Below are 17,313 nucleotides of genomic sequence, written 5' to 3'. Positions count from 1 at the left end.
CACGTGCCAATGTAGGGGACATGGGTTCAAGCCCTGGTCCGGGAAGATCCCACACGCCGCAGAGCAACTAAGCCCGTGCGCCACAACTACTGCCTGAGCTCTAGAGCCCGCGAGCCACAACTACTGATCCTGCGAGCCACAACTACTGAAGCCCGTGCACCTAGAGCCCACGCTCTGCAACAAGAGAAGCCACCGCAGTGAGAAGCCCGCGCACCGCAACGAAGAGTAACCCCCATTCGCCATGACTAAAGAATGCCCGTGCGCAGCAATAAAAACCCAATGCAGCAAATAAAGTTATATTAAAAAAAAAGAATATTCAGAGAGAGAGAGAAAAGCTTTTGGTCTAGATTGTTATGCTTTGTGGAGAAAGCTTCCTTTAGCTTAGGAACAGGTTTACATGAATTGCTGATGATCCTTCATTCTACACGGTTACTTGAGAAGCTGTAAGAGAGGATAGACCCGTGGTCCTACCGTCACACGTTGGTGGGGAATCTGTCCAGCGTCCAGATGGAGTACAGTCCAATCTTTCCGGTCCAGATAAAGAGAATCCCTCATCACAGGTGAACTGGCATGCGGTCTTATAACTGGAATCTCCAAGAGGCTGGACACAGGTCTTTGTTCCATTCTGAGGGTTTGGGAGAGGTGCGCAGGTAACGGCTGCCGTGGGCATGGCCGAGGAGGAGAGAGGAGGTTGTTTTAGAACACAGCAACTTAAATCAGTGTGTGTGTGTGTGTGCGTGTGCGTGTGTGTGTGTGTGTGTCCGTCCTTAACATACCGGGGCAGCATGGGGTTAGAAATGATTGTTTGAATTTCATGGTGTTTGTCACCCGGTAGAAGTCTTGTACGTGTGAAATAGCAGCAGTTGACAGTGGACTGGTATCTGAAATGCTCACCGCCAAAGAGCTTTAGAGATGATTTAAAAGGGAGTTGGTTCTTTGTTGGGAAAGATAGTGACGCAGCCCGTGTTAGTTGCCCCTGGACAGGAGAAGGACTGGCTGCTTCCTTGATACCTTCTTCAGAGATAGACCTAATCACCTTGCCATAAAACAATGACAAGTGATTGGAAATAGGGAAATGGAGTAAAATACTTTATCCTCTTCCAGAAGTTCCTTCCCCCAACCAAGTGGTGGAAAGAATCTGGGTCCAAAGCCTGCCTCTGTTACTTACTAGCAATGTATCTCCGGACAATAAGCTTTCTGAATCTCAGTTGCTTCATCTATGAAATGGGAGAAAAAACAATCCTTGCCTTGCAGGGATCCTCAGTTATATAAAATAATAAGTTAACTAAATCATAGGCAAAAATTACATTAAAAATATTTTAACAATCATGACACAAAGTAGGCACATAATGTAACTGGCCATCTGCAGATGCTCTTCCCACCAGTCTCATCCTACAATGACCAGCCCCAGATGACACTACTTGTTCACCTATAAAAAACAGTAAATAAGATCTCACGGTGCTTTGCCACAGCTTATCCATGTGGAGTTTGTGGTGCTAGAGGACTTGATTTGGTTGGAGATCATGCTCTGTGACTATTGGCAAGTCACTTAACCTCTCTGAACCTCAATATGTTCACCTTTAAAATGTGGAGAATAGCATTAAATAGCTCCCAGGATTTTTACAAGGCTAAAAAGTGAAAACACTCTGTGTGCAAATGTTAATGGCTGCCAAGATGTCCCTCAGCCAATTAGTGAAATAAAACTCAGATTAAACATACTGGCATTAAAAAATGAAGGCTAAGTGAACGCATGGTTTCGGGTGTTTCTTCTTCACTGTTTGGCCTGATTGGGTAGTGTATGGTTTTAGACCATAGACAGTGGTGGTGTGGATGAACCTAGGGCCATTTCCACTGATTTGAACTGCTTGAGGTCTTGAGAGCATTTTCTATTTCTCTTTCTCTCTCTTCCCTTCCTCCCTTCTCCTTTCCAGCTACATTTCACCCCCAACCTCCCAATCTCATCCCTTGGTCGAAAGACCTAGTTCTTTTCTGCCACTTGAAAAGTCTTTCTGTATTCAGTGTGGGAGTGGTGGGTAAGGGAGAGCAGGCAAGTCAAGCAGCCTATAAACTGTAAGGACAAATTGGGAGGGTGTTGGTACCATGAGTCCGTTTGCAGCTCTTTTGTGGCCTTGCCTTCTGATAGCTCGGGTGGGGATACAGGGGCAAGGGGGACCTTGCAAAGGGAAATTGAGAACACCCTCTCAAGAGCATTACAACAGCTTGTGAGTGCAAGCCTCGTGGTACCTTCCTGCACAGACCACATTTGGGTATTTCACTTGAGGCTTGCCCGGCAACAAGAGGAGAAAGTTCAGTCAGAGTAAACAAAGAACTAAAAGCGGAAGGGAAGTGGAAGGTCACAGGAAGCCATGGTGAGCGTGAGCCTCCTTGCTGTGAAACACCCACACGTGGGCCAGTGTGGGGCAATGAACTGCAATCTGTGCCCTGAACAGCCCAGGGTTGTTCGGAAGGGTGCTAAGCATTGTAACACCCTCCTCAGGGACTCCAAGTTCTTCCCCAAAGCTGTGTGGACTTTGTAGTATATTCAGCCTTCAGTGCAGCCCAGGTAACAGCTGAAGAGCCAAGGCCACAAGCCTCACCTTGGTCTCTGCAGACCCAGCTCAGAAGGTGTGCTCATCCCTAGCCCCTGTGGCTTGCCATGCTCTCTTGTGCCTGGGGCTAAAGGACATGCAGTTCTATTGAGTTGGTCAGCCCCTTCGTTCGTTCGTTCGTTCGTTCACTCACTGTTGACCTAACTTAACAGTAGTGTGTACGTGTGTGTGCATGTGTGTGCTTGTGTGTGACCTGAATAGCAAGTGGTTTCCTTTTTACTAAAAACATGTTTCTGCCTGCTTTCACTCCTGTTGGAAGTGGGTACGAAGTGAAAAGCAAAGGCAAACAATGCAGAATTGGCTGGTATTTTACCTACCTAATTTTATTATTAAAATTGTATATATATGCATCATAAAAATACTAATCACATGGAGGAAAGAGTGGGAAAATATTGGAAGAATTCGTACAAGAAGGGAGAAACATAACCAGTGTCTGTTTTAGGGTTGGGTATTTGGGGGAGGTATTTAAGAGGATTTTTTTGTTTCTCTATTTCCTTATTTTTCTGTAGCTTTTATAAATAAAAATGTTATTTTTTAAAAAGCAGTATTTGCCATAAATATAAGTAAATAATTGGATACACGGAGTAGAGAAAGGAATGGGGAGTATAAAAAGCGTACATCTGTCCTTCAGTTCCTAAACGCAGATGATTAAAACCAGTTCTATTCCACACAATAACTGCCTTTACTTTATATCAAGTGTAATGCAGACAAATACGCTTATGCTGAATATATATATACTTTGTTTCTTCTGAGAATCCTGTTGACCTTTTGCATGTACAGATTAGTTTCTTCCTCTTTTCATCAGTCTTCACTTTATCCTAAGTGGATTTCTCCAGTCTTAACACAGATCTTGGAGGATGTTTGCAGCCAGGCACCTGTAAATTCTGCCCCTCCTGTTCCACTATTAAACCCGGGAGCTACCCCCCATTCCACCATTGTACTCCGTGGTTCCTAGGAGCAAAGAGCCAGGTCAGTCTTGGAACAGCCATCCTTCCCTCTGGCCTTCTTTCCAGATACTATCTTCAGCCAAGGGAGAACAGTCCACCTGGTTCATGATAGGAGCCTTCATGTCCTGGGAAAGGCCCCAGGACAGAGCTGGCACCAGGCCACCATCACACCCCCCTGCCACCTTCCTGTTGCCAGACATCCTGTCGCTTGTGGTACCTGCCTAGCCCCTGAAGGCATTTGCATTTTGGATCCCTGGGTTACGTGATGACAGTGTTTATTCATTTTCCAGTCCATGTCAAGTTTCTGTCCCCTAGACAGTTACCACCTTTAAAATACAGCTTTTTAAGATAAGCCTACAGTTTATTTCCAAGACACTGGAAAGAATTCATTTTACCTTGGCATTCTGGAAAAGGAGCATTCCAGTTCCCCGTATCCAAGCATTGCAGCACACTTGCTCCCACCAGGAGAAAGCCCTCATCACAGGTGAAGCTGCAGGTCGACTGGTACCTAAAGGCACCAAAGGGATGGGAGCAGTTCACCTGGGCCTTGTTTGAGGCTGGAAGATACTGGCACTGCAACGCTAAGGAGTGAGGAAGTGAGAAAGTAAGGGAGTAAGGAAAGTAATAAACAAGTACTCATTGATTTCCACCCCTTAACTCTTTCCAGTGCCAACAAGCGGGATTTCTGAATTGGGCATGTTTAACCTGGAGGACGAGAAAAGTGTCATATAATCCCAATGCCACATGAAGGACTTTAGGAGGAAATGTTGAGCCATCGTTAAGCATTTGGCAATATGTATTCATAGTTTTAAAAATATCGTACTTTTGGACCCAAGCATCTATGCTAAGTATGTAACAAGATGCATATCAAAAATCAGTTCAGAGAATTTTTATCATGATATTATTTGTGAGAGCAAAATATCGAAAGTGAACATAAATGCCACTAATTAGAGGCCGAAAATTAACTATCGTGGATCCATGAAAGGAATATGATCTATTTCACCTTGGAAAGATATGGGAGGTGTCTCAATGCACAATGTCAAGTGAAAAAGCAGGATAAAAATTATACACACGCCATGATCTCAATCATATAATGCAGATGGCCATAAATGGAGAGAACACATGTATTCTATATATATTAAGTCTTTTCTCATTTTTAAAAGGGGAGCAATAGTTTTAACTACCTCATGGAGTTCGACTAAAATGCTCAATAAATATTATCTAGTATTATTATTACTAATAGCAGTAGTAGCAGCAGCAGTAGTAGCAGTAGCAGTAGTAGTCTTAAAATCATTATAGCTATGCATCAGATGCAGACCTTGAATGTCAGAGTGGAAAACGCTAGGAAGGCCTACCAGGGGAGTTATTGAAACCACATACCTAGATGCTTAAGAGAACAGTCAATTCTCTCTTTTGGGTGATTAGACATTTACCTGACCGGAGACAAGAATGTCTCCAGTGACCCCTAAAGACCCTCTCCTTTTAAGCATGTCAAAGGGCTCTCTGTGTCTTTGTCTCTCAGACAATACCTTCCCAGTACATCCCATTCCCCTCGCTAAGCGTCACCATCACGTTGTATGATGATCTATTCCTCTGCTGCCTCACTTTTTTTTCAATGTTTTAACTGTAGTAAAATACACATAGCATAAAACTTACCTTTTACCACTTAACCATTTCTAAGCGTACATTCCAGTGGGATTAAGTACATTCACATTTTTGTGCAACTATCACCACCATCCGTCTTCAGAACATTTAACAGCAACTACCTGTTCCTCCTCTAGGCCCCAGCAACAGCCATTCCACTTTCTGTCTCAGTGATTCTGACCACTCTAAGTACCTCCTATATGTGGAATCATTCAGTACTTGTCTTTTTGTGATAGGCTTACTACACTCAGCATAACGTCCTTGAGATTCATCCATGTTGTAGCATATGTCAGAATTTCCTTCCTTTTTAAGGCTGAATAATATTCCATTGTATGTATGTACGTACCACGTTTTTCTTATCCATTCATCTATGATGGACACTTGGGTTGCTTCCACATTTTAACTGTTATGAATAATGCTGCTATGAACATGGGTGTATGCATCTCTCTTCAAGACACTACTTTCAAACCACTGCCTCATTTTAAAATCAGGTATACTTAGACCCAGGGTTCACATAAATTGCTTGGGATCTCACATGAAATGCCAATATTTTCATTCCTGGGACATAAATTCTGTGTGGGGTACCTCTTGTAAAAAAAAAAAAAAATCTTCGTGATTTCCCTATATCTCAGTTCTTCAAGAGCAAGATATTGAGAACATGAACTATTTAAAGGAGATCACTTTGTAAAATCAGATCAGAGACATATGATTTACAAGGTAATGTTATGATCATTATTTTACCTACATTTGTAAAGCTCATAGCAGTTTTTTAAATAAATGTATTATTTTATTTTATTTATTTTTGGCTGCGTTGGGTCTTCGTTGCTGTGCGCAGCCTTTCTTTAGTTGCAACGAGCGGGGGCTACTCTTCGTTGTGGAGCATGGGCTCTAGGCGCCCAGGCTTCAGTAGTTGTGGTGTGCGGGCTCAGTAGTTGTGGCTTGTGGGCTCTAGAGCGCAGGCTCAGTAGTTGTGGCTCACAGATTTAGTTACTCTGTGGCATGTTGGATCTTCCCGGACCAGAAATGGAACCTGTGTCCCCTGCATTGGCAGATGGACTCTTAACCACTGTGCCACAAGGGAAGTCCCTCGTAGCATTTTTAAGCTTGCATTTACACACACTAATCCACAACCACTAGTGAGGCGGGTAAGGGAGATAACAGTACTCTTATTTTGCAGGTGACACTGAGGTTTAGAGAGACCAAAAGCTTGTTGCCAGGAAATGACAGAACTGGACTAAATGTCTTGTCATTACCCTTCCACTGTTCCATGCTGTTCCTCATGCATAATTCTTTCCTCCCAGCCCCCGCTCCTTCATGCCAACTCACGACATCCATGTCAGTCCATGCAGCCCTCGCCTTGCGTTTCAGGATACTGTAATGAACACATGCCTAAGACTGCCCTCACTCACCACTTCATCCCGAGTGGCCACACAAAGGGCCTGGCACATAATAGAGTCTTAGTGAATGTTTGAATAATAAATGAATGACAGAACTAAATGCACATGCTGACGCCTTTAAGAAGCTGAGAGGCAGGGAAGCAACGTTATGCTCTCACAGTACCTTGACAGACTGGGGCTGGCGCTGTCCACTGTCCCAGATCAGCACATCGAACTGTGTCAGCTCCTCTCAGTGTGAAACCCTTAGCACAGTGAAAGCTACAGTTGCTGTTGTACTGAAATGCTCTTGAAGACAGGGAGCAATCCATGCTTCCGTGGACAGGACTCTCCAGAAGCTCACAGGCAATGGCTAAACGGAAAAAGTGATTGTCTGATACTGGGCAGTAGAAGGGCTCAATTCTTTCTCAGAAGAGCCCCTTGAGAGATGCTCCATCTTTTCGACCCACATCGTCAGTACATGCAGAACCCTAAATCCTCCTTTTTCGAAAAGAGGTATCTGCTGGGAACACCTTGCCATGCCTCTGTTTACCTGGATCACTCACCTGCCCTTCAAGTCTCAGCTTAGACTTCACTTTCCTTAAGAAGCCTTCCCTGCCCACCCCAGCTTGGGCTAGAAGCTCTTCCAGTGTGCTCCCACAGCCCCTGTTCTTGAGCTGTTCATGCATTATTGTAATTCTGCCCCTCCCCTTAGACGGCAATCTCCTTGAGGCTGGTGTCATTCATCCAGAGTTTTATTCCCAGAGCCTGGCAGTGTTTCGGACATTGAAGGTGCTCTTTAGATATTTATTGGCAATATTTGTGAAATTGGATCTGGAAGGAGGAGATATAGAACAGACTGGACTTTTAAGGAAAAAGCTGGAACAACGTACCTTATTGTTGGCACTCTAATACTGAGCCCTATAAAAATGATCCTGAAAGAGCCTTGTCTCTTGAACACAGGATGTCATCCTAATCTTCAATTGCCAAGTGAGTGCAGCCCAAGGTCAGTTCCTGAGCACAATTAAGCCCCGAGTGACCTCAGTTCTGATAAAGACTGGCTTCCTCCTGCTTTTCCTTGACAAAGCATGTCATCTCCAGGATACTTCTGGAGTTTATCAGAGTATAAAGATTACCTGTACACTGTGACCTTAGACCTCTGTTTTTTACAGAATCAGGGCATTTAAGAACCAAAGACCCTCTAGTGTTTCTCTCTTACTTGACAGATGAGAAAAGTGAGGTTCAGAAATTTTAAATGACATCCCTAAGGTCTTATATGTAGACAGTAGTAGAGCTGGGTTTATAATCCAGGTCTCCCGGGAATTCCCTAATCCAACATTTAATTTCCCGCATATCCTAGTCCCCATTTTTGCTTTATAAGATGAAGGTGTGAGGCAATTACACAGAATTCAGTTTTGTGGTATTAGCTAACTGCCTAGAATTGTGTCACAACCTCCTTTTCAATGCAGTGTTCCTTTGATCCTTCGTCAAAGGCTACCACTGAGGGCTATGATGAGCAATCTCTCTCTGTGTCCTAACAGCCACTCTTCTGACTCCATCTGAAGTATAGGAAGGACACTGACCCACAGCTTCTATACACCAATGAGGCAAGGAGGGAAAAAAGAGGCAGAAACAAAGGCTCTCTGCGAGGTACATTATACAAGCTATTTAACTGTATACTTTTTATATACTTCATCCTCATTGAAGCTCCTTGCAATCCGTAGCTCATTTCATGGAGGAGAAAACCATGCCTCCCGGACGCTGAACAACCTGTTGCAGTGCCAGAGCCTGGATGAGGTCATCCTGATGTTAAGAGCCCTTGATCTTTCCACTGTGCTGTGACTCCTTCCCGGTGCACTGGGGGCTGCTAATGAAGAATCCTACCCTCGAAGGTTGGCAAGGGTGCAGTCCCTCAGCCAGGACCAGTGCAGCAGAGTGTGTCCCAGCCCCTCACTCGATGGTCAGGTTCACATTCAAATTTGTAGCTGGAGCCATTGCAAAGGCAGTGAGGGGATGGACACAGTCCAGGGTTCCTTTGCTAGGGGCTTCTGGGAGCTGACACTGCGTAGCTGGAGAGAACAACCAAGGACAGAGAGAAAGGTACTAAGGAAGGAGAAAAACCATGCCCACAGCTAGAGAGCAATGGTGAATCCATCTCTGGAAATCCAGGTGGCGCTAGGAATCTGTAAGGTTCAGGAGACCCTAGTGATGTTTGTCCAGACTTGTATGTAGTACCAGGCTTCAGGGCGACCTAAATCTCTTTAAAATAAAAGACTCCTTCAAGCTTTTTCTAATGTCCTTTATTCCCTTTACTGCTATAAACCTGTCCTGGTAGGTCTTCTAGTGTCTACTTACAGATGTAGATGCTATCCTTTCCCTCTTACGTGAAATTTATGAATGAGGTCGTTCTGAAATTGCTTGAGGGCAGTGAGTTTTGGGGAAAGGAGAACTTTTAAATTTTGTTTAAAATAAGTAGTAAGTAAAATAAGTAGTAAGTTTTCCTAGAGCCTGACACTCTTTTCCTATCCCAGATGAACACAATCTAGCTGAGTGGTAGGTCAAAGGAGAGTCAAGTTGTGGTGATTCAGGCCAGTTTCTCCATAAGCTAGCCAGTTGCATCTGTGCTCCCATCCAGAACCAGGTGCAGTGGACATTATACATCCCCAACTGCCTGAAACTCACCTTGACAGACTGGAGCTGGGGCTGTCCACACCCCCGAGGCTGTGCACTGCACCACCTCTGGCCCAACTAATGCAAATCCCTCTTCGCAACTGAAGCTGCAGCTGGACCGGTGCTGGAATGCTTTTGCAGAGTGGAGACAGGTCATGCTTCCTTGCTCAGGAGACTTCAGGGGTGGGCACTGGACAGCTAAAAACAACCACAGAATAATGGCATGAGACCTTAGATTATGCCTAGCACCTTGGAAGCTTTGAGATGCTGCAACAGCTGTCTGCATCTTCCCAAAGTGTCAGGCAGGTGAAGAACTTTGGTGGTTAAATGGTACTTTCAATAGCTGTTTGGAAAGATCCAAGCATCCTTTTGTTGTTTACTTTTTAAAGAAGCAAGGTAAAATGATCAAATTAATAATACCCAACCCCTAAATCATTATTGTTCTCTGTTCACTTTGCAATTAACAAAGGGAGAAGGACCCTTTTGTATTGCTTTTGCCTGAGAATCAAGAGCTAAACTGACTACCTCACTCCACAGATACAAAATCATGCAAATTAAAATTAGTGTTACTCTGGTTGACGGGTAATAGTCATCAGCAGAATTTCCCATCTAACGTAGATCCCCATCCTTTCCCTTGTCTTTTAAATGGGGGAAGCTTGTTCTCCCCTCTGAAATTCTAGTTGTGAGTGAAGATGGAAAGAACTGGGTGTACATACCTACACACTGTGGAGGCGTATTCGTCCAGATTCCAGAAGCCAAACATTCCAACTCGCTGGGTCCATTCAGCGTGTACCCTTCAGCGCAGTGGAAGCTGCACTGTGTGTTGAAAGGGAAGTTTCCCAGAGGGTGACTGCAGTTCATGAGCACGTGTTGAGGGAGGTCAAATTCGCTACACTCTGTGACTGTGGGGACGAAATAGTGATTTCTTTCTTTGCGGGTGGAAAGACAATGTCAGGTTTGCTAAAAGCTGAGCTGTTTGTATAACCCACCTAAACCAATCTCCCTGGACTTCTAACCCAACCTGTTCATCTTTAGCTTTGTATTGGTTGCATCTTGGGAAATAATCATTCTTTCACTGGTTTTTATTCCCAACAAGCAAAATTAGCCTGAAAGAGTTCTCTTTGTTTTACTGCCTTTTCATTTCCCTTTTACCTTTTGAGATCTGGGGAGGAAATGCTCTCTCTAAGAATAAAGTGTTTTAACCCAGAGTGTGTGTCTCTGACAGCTTGAGTGAGGCAGACCGACAGATGGTCGAGAGAGGCCCTAGGACTAGCCTTTACTCACTGGAGCAACTCCAACATGATTTTCTCCCTGGCATCGCCTCTAGCACGAGACCAAGGACCACAATACTATCAACAACATAGTGGCCTCACCATATTCACATTCTGGCCCATAGAATCCAGGGTAACAGGAGCAGGTGTAGTTTCCGATGGTCTCAATGCACTCTCCTTGCTTGCTGCAGGACATATCCTGGCAGGAGGCTGCATGGATACAGAAGGGTCAGGGTCATGGGCATTCCCAGGAGGTGTGAAGAAAAGCTGGACTCATTCCAAGTCACAGACTCGGTCCCACTTGGGTAAGCTTGATCTAGCCAGACAGCAGAAAAACCACAGCATCCCCTGGAGAGCCAGCTTGTTCCCTGTGAAGGACACTGTCGGAGCCTGCTGGAGCATTCCCTGGCTTCTATTTGAGGCTGCATTTAGTGTCGCCTGAAGAGGGGTTGCCATGTGCGGACACAGAGGGACAAATAGAGCCACCAATACATGTGTAGACAGTGAAACTCCTCTGTGTGGTACAAAATAGTTGTGGCTTTTGACTAAGAGCGTTCATAGAGTTGTATTATTATGGAAACTCCTATGACAGACATCACAGCATGGAGGTTAGGAACCAGGGGTGGCAGGGGTCATGCATACATAGGCAGAATCCATGCTCTACTCCCTAATATTAATGTGGCGTCAGGCAAGTTACTTCTTTGAGCCCAACCTGCCCACTGTTAGGGCCAAAGCTCTTCCATCTTTGGTCTAAGTCTATGCCCGACATCACATGGCGGAGGAGCAGAGGATCTGAATGAGATGTTTAAGACCTACTCATGGTCAAGGACAAATGACCTTATGGGGAGCTGTGTCACAAGTCTAAATATGCCAGATTTAGATGGTACAGAGATGACTGGCCTGCCAGGCCCTCCTCACTAAGGCTATGCCACTTGGGTGACAGCACAGAGAAGGGGCAGATTTTCTTTCCTGTAAGAGACATGTTGAGGGTGTGTGCACTATGCCCTTGGTGGTAGATTAGTATTAGAATTGATACCATGAAAGCACTGAGAGTGTTTTTATCGATGAGGTCATAGCTGGGAGCACGGTCTGTGGCTGGACTCTTTTCTGGTGGTGTTTCCTAAGCCCAGCCAACCATTGGTCTACATTGGGGTCTATCACAAGAGGAAATCCATATGTCACATAGCAGGTTGGCTACTTGGTCTCTATATTCCCTCTTAACCCTGAGATGCTGTAGCTCTATAAGCCATGCAGTGTTCTACAGCAGGAAGTTCTGATGGCAGCCAGTGAGTTTGGTGAAGCTGCACTGAACCACTGGGAAGGGTTCCAGGTAAAGAGAAGATGCAGGAAGCAACAGGAGTTCCTAAATAGAAGTTCGGTCCATGTCTTCCACCCTATTCACCTTGACCCACCAGTGCCTTATAGTAATACCTGCCTGCCCGATGCTCTCAGAGCATAAAAATTTTGTTCTAACTGTAGCTTCCTCAGGGTCTCAGAACTCTAGGAATGGCAAAACAGCCAATGTTCTGCATTCTATTCCATTTCAGGGTTTCCAGGCAGGTTAATAACTTATCTATTTCTTGGATCTCCAGGAAAGAACATAATGGTGATTCAATGAATCAACCTTTTTTTTTTTCCTTGACACCTTGTTCTGAGATCTAAGAAATCCTGACATTAGGGAATTATTCCAGCTTGGTTTTTTTGTTGCAGTGGAGTGTACCTATCTATTTCTCATCTATCTCCCACAGAGGACTGATTGTTCCCTACATTCTTTACATCTTGGATGGCAAAATGGCAATCAATGCCTAGAGTATTGTATTAGTGGAGGTGGAAGCCAACTGCGTTCGGGTGAAATTGTACCAGTTAGTGATGCCTGCCATTGTTGCAGGCTAGAGGAGTGGCCTTGTTCATTATCATTCATGCCAGTAATTTGGAATCTCGTTTCTTCCTTGCAAGCTTTATTGAGGAAGACTGTCTTGCAGAAATGGAGGCTGAAGTTTGAGTGGGGAGGGGAAGCAGTGGCATACTGGAACATCTCGTGGCAGCCAAGATAATCTGATCAGGACAGTTGTAGGGAGGCATAGCCCAGGAAGGGTAGGGAGCTGACTGAGAGAGCAGTAGGATGAGCTAACACTCTCGTAATGTCCGTCCTGGCCTATAAAGCACAGGTCATTATTTTATTTATTAAATATAATAATAAGTTATTTGTAAAACGAGATCTGACTACAGGACAATGCGTGTACGGATGTTTCCCCTCAGCTAGGAGGCTGTATGAGGAGAGGGAGAAAGTTCAGGGGATACTCTATACTCTGTATTCTGCTCCATTATTGTTGAGGGCTTCTGAGGGGAGGTGTTTATAATCTAACAAATTTAGAACATATAGCAGAGTGTGGCATCTGTAAGATGATTTATTGAAGAAGAAGCTTAGAGTATTCAGGACTCTCTTGCCCGGGGCAGTCCATACTCTCCCTAGCTACCGTGTTTGTATGCTACCCAGGGCAAGGTGGGCTCCTCTGGATGGGAAGCCACATCAGAAAGATGGAATCAGTTCTGGCACGAGGCTCATGACCACAGGACAACCAAGCTTTCACGCAGGTCTGCTTACTCTGGAATCTGGAGAGTGGAGAATCAAATATACTCACAGGATCTCACCTTTAGTTACCTCTTCCCTTTCCTCACCCCTCACCCCCTACCAAAGTCCAATGGACCTGGAGATATGTTGCTGTTGAAGGGAATCTGTAAAGCACTGTCATCCTTGGTCATGTTCTCAGATTGCCTCCTGAGAATGTTGAGCAAAGAGTGTGGTTGCATATGTGGCTAAAAATACCACCTTTGGAGTAAACAGGAGTTTGAAACTGGCTCCATCATCAAGGAACTTAGAATCTTGGGTACGTTCTTGAATAGCTCTGAGCCTTTCCCTCATCAGCAAAATGAGGGCAGTAGAAGGAGCTGATTGATGAGGTTCTCATGAGGACTACATGCAACTAATACTAAATAGACTAATGACACATGAACTAATAGTAATGCCTGGAACATACTGGTGTTCGATAGGTATTAGTTACAACTGTATCTCCTAGAGGCAAGGCCAAGTTCCCTCTCAACTTACACAGTCTCTTATGCTAGGGCACAGTGGTACAAAAAAGCTCTGGACATAAATTTTAGGAGACGGATCTCCTGAGCATCTATTTCATCAATTATAAATTAGAAGGGTGGACCAGATGATATTAACATTTCCTTCTGGCTTCAAAAGGCCAGTTTTCTCTAATCCTGAACTTATATTCTTCAAGGTGCTCAATAATGCTGCTTGATTGACAGTTTACCCTTTGTTTTCATGTCCCTGACTTTGAGACTCAATGTTATTGACTCAGGGGCTATATTAACGAACCAGGGAAGGCATTTTTTATAAACAGAGAAGGCCCTACCTGTATAGCACAGCGCCCGCTTTTTTTTCCCACAGGGCTCATCGTTCCACTTGCCGGGGGCTGACAAACTCTTGATGTAGATCTCCACGCAGTCCTGGTTGTTCTTCTTGTTGTTGGGCTCGTTGTCAGCCCAGTTCTCAGCCTCCTCGGTGAGAGTCTTTTTGGTTCCCACCCAGGTCCATTGATTGTTGATCTTTCGGATCCCAATCCAGTAGTAAGAACTGTAGTAAGGTATGGCCTCGTTGAGGTAAGCAATCTCATTTTTATTCTGGATAGCTACTAAATCCGTGTAGTACTTCTGGCAGAATGCCCGGGAATAATTCCATGAGTATGATTTGTTGCTGTAGTGATAGGTCCACGCTGCCACTTCTTTCTGGTTAATTAGCTCTAAGGAAAGGAAAGTGTGGGTCAGGCTAGCACCCCTAATGGGAAGGAGATTGTGAGCATAAGTACACTTCTGTGTAGTCAGATGAGTTTGACTAGAAGACAAATACCAAAAACGTGACCGTTTTATGTCTAATCTAGTTGTTTTAAGGAAAAAGAGTGGTTTCCATCTTTTACTTGAAAGTATACATGAAGTCGGAATAAGAAAATGTCCTCTTCTGAGGATCCTTGGTATTCAAGAGCTGGAATCATAAGATACCAGAGTTGGAAGGGACCGTAGAGGTCATTTAATCTTCTCCTTTTATGAATGGAGGAGACATTGAATCACTTGCCCAAGCCCAGAGTAAATGACATGTAAAATGTCTCAATGGCTACCTCGTATCTCCAGGTGCTTCCTCTTCACGGGGAAAGTAAGATGCTTTATGATGTGGCAACTACCTGCTGGTCCAGCCTCATCACCCACCATATTTACTTTTTTAGCAAAACGTTAAGTCCCACTTCCATGCCTTTGCACGTGCTCTCGCTGCTTTTCTGGCTGCCCTGCCCGCTTAGGCGTGGTAACCTTCCTCCCCTACTTTCCTGACTTCTCCAGGTGGGCTTGGTGTTCAGCTCCCACCCTGCCCTTCTCTGTCACCACCTCCCCTACTGCCAGGTATTGCAGCATCTGTCTATATGACGTGGGTCGCATGTGCTAGATTTTGAATCCTGACGGTGGTCTCCTTTTACCCCTGGATTCTTAACGCCAAGCACAGAGCGTGGCACTTAACAGGCATTGGCTCCATGCTTGTTGGGTGAAACACAACAGGTCTGTGGCAGAGGCTCATTGTACCTCGCGGTTTGCAATCTTACACTTCATCCCACTGCTCTGGGCTGTTTCCCTTCGATAAGTTACTCTACTTCCTCCATCTCTGCTTACTCACTTGTTAAAACAGGGCTTAAAACAGGCCTTTTAAAGAGATGTTTGTGAACTCAAATGAAATGAAGAATGTGCCCCTTAAAGGTATGAAGGGTATGATGATGCCAGGTATTGTTATCCTAGCCGGTGGGAGCTCACCCCAGCCAGAAGAGGCCAGTTCCCATGTGAAGAGGTGTACAATGTAAGCAATCAAACCTGGAAATGGCTCTATTTCCTGTTTATAAAGTCACGTTCCTATTCGACCTTCTTCTCTGCTGCCCACAAGAGGGTCGTTTCCGTTTGTCCCTCCCTCACAGGCACCTCTGTGGCATTTTTTTCCCTGAAGACTTTATTCTGATGTCACCAGGGCTGCATATCGGCTTGCAGGGACTCTAGGCAATTTTGCCTTTGGAGTTCCCTTCCTCGATAATAAAATATTAAAAACTGTATTTTATAACTGCATTGGTATAAAGATGAACATATTAGTATTATACACTAAAACATTTTGGGGCGGCCTAGAAGGAAATGATTTTTAAAGAAATTAAAGCATTTTTACGGGTCCCTAAAAAGTAACATGGGCCTGTGTCTATTGAGTCTAATGGATAAGTTGGCCCTGGGTATATATGTGTAGGTTCTTCCTGAAGCCTTTTCTACCAATAGGATGGTGTCGGGTGCACTTTTCCTCCAGGAATCTGGGCTTGAACTGTTTTCTAATGCCTCATAACAACCGGCTACCATCCTTAACTTCTCCCATTTGGAGAAGTCACCCTAATCACTGAGGGCCGGGTGAAGGGTTAGCATAAACTTTACCAGCGATGAGGGCACTGAAGCAAAAGAGTTGGGTGATTCTGAAGACCACTCTCTGAAATCTCCAGTTCCAGATGGCTTTTAGGCAGCTGGCCTGTAATAAGAAAAGAAAACTTCCTTTTAGTATCCACGTGCAATCACTGTGGCCAAACAATTCTAGTTAATAATCATGGTATTGAGTTACAATCCTGCCTGTTTCCATTAGGGAAAGCCCTCTGCTCCCTTTTTATTTCTCACTGCTCTGCTTGAGTCCTACCCCAGTTGGACACTGCACCAAGGCTCAGGACAAAATTCATTCCTTCAGTCATTCAACAAATATTTATCGAGTAACTACTTTGTGCCACTAGTATTTGCTTTTCTGACATATTTTGTAATATTTATGTAAATAAACACTGTCATTATTATTATGCAATAATCTCCCTTTAAGAACTGGTATGCCATACCCAAGAGTACTAGGAAGTCACACAGAAACTCCATGATCCATACAGTTGTCTGACCTATACTTTGATGCACAGAGCATCAACTAATTGTGCTGTGCTATGTCGTCTATCCTGTATTATTGATCTATGTTTTCTTTTCTTGCTTTATCATTTCAGCATATATCTATAATATTATCCAATGCTTAATGTATACATGTGTCTATACATACATATATAATTTTTATTAATATATGAATAATAAACTTATCCCCCTTGGATCTATAGCAAGTATGATTTCTCATGAGCTCCCTTCTGTTGGGACTTCATCAAATCTAATAATATTTTTAAAGCGTTTTTAGACAAATAAGTTCTGTAAATGTTCATCCAACACCCTCATGTTACGCATGAAAATACTGAAGGTTGAGGAGTCTAAAGTAACATTCAAAAGGACAGAAGCAGAGCCTGACTTTGAAACAAGAGCTTTTTCCACTTTACTTTCTTACTTTTGTAAACCTCCAGGCTTTCAAATCCATGCTGCGTTGTTGTCGATGATAGAATATGTGACATGACCAAGTCTAGCTGCCGCATCTGTACTCATCCAGAGCTACCCCAATATAACCACCAACATAAAAATTGTGCATTTGCTTTGCAACTGAAGCTTTATTGCTCTTCCAGCCAGATTGCTACCCCAAACCCTTCCCATATAGAAATTCTCAGTTGCCACAGCTGGGCTCCAGAGATCGATGATGTAGGCTGTATGGGGAGGGTGGGTGGTAGTGTGTGTGTGTGCACGTGCACAGTGCACATACACTGTTGACTACAGTCAGACCAGACAGTGAGGTGGATACCACACAGATCAGTGCAAGTCTCCC

At 44.2% G+C, this 17,313-nt stretch overlaps 1 protein-coding gene across 1 annotated transcript in view; it reads right to left on the bottom strand.

Moving 5' to 3' along the window:
- The window catches only part of SELP (selectin P), a gene marked incomplete at its 5' end in the record, with an annotated part of 30,379 nt that extends 13,405 nt beyond the window's left edge, over nucleotides 1-16,974 (bottom strand). The window contains 12 exon segments of the mRNA XM_082858463.1: nucleotides 472-657; nucleotides 3,952-4,137; nucleotides 6,761-6,946; nucleotides 8,458-8,485; nucleotides 8,489-8,568; nucleotides 8,571-8,642; nucleotides 9,256-9,441; nucleotides 9,960-10,145; nucleotides 10,617-10,724; nucleotides 13,937-14,323; nucleotides 16,026-16,116; nucleotides 16,945-16,974. Of these exon segments, the coding sequence (XP_082714589.1) occupies nucleotides 472-657; nucleotides 3,952-4,137; nucleotides 6,761-6,946; nucleotides 8,458-8,485; nucleotides 8,489-8,568; nucleotides 8,571-8,642; nucleotides 9,256-9,441; nucleotides 9,960-10,145; nucleotides 10,617-10,724; nucleotides 13,937-14,323; nucleotides 16,026-16,116; nucleotides 16,945-16,974 (1,726 nt within the window).
- Between the last annotated feature and the right edge of the window lie 339 nt (nucleotides 16,975-17,313).

Source organism: Leucopleurus acutus, assembly GCF_964270905.1.
Source record: "Leucopleurus acutus genome assembly, chromosome: 2".
Lineage (NCBI taxonomy): Eukaryota > Metazoa > Chordata > Mammalia > Artiodactyla > Delphinidae > Leucopleurus > Leucopleurus acutus.
The sequence above is the reverse complement of the archived record's forward strand: the minus strand, read 5'-3'. Positions and strand labels throughout refer to the sequence as shown.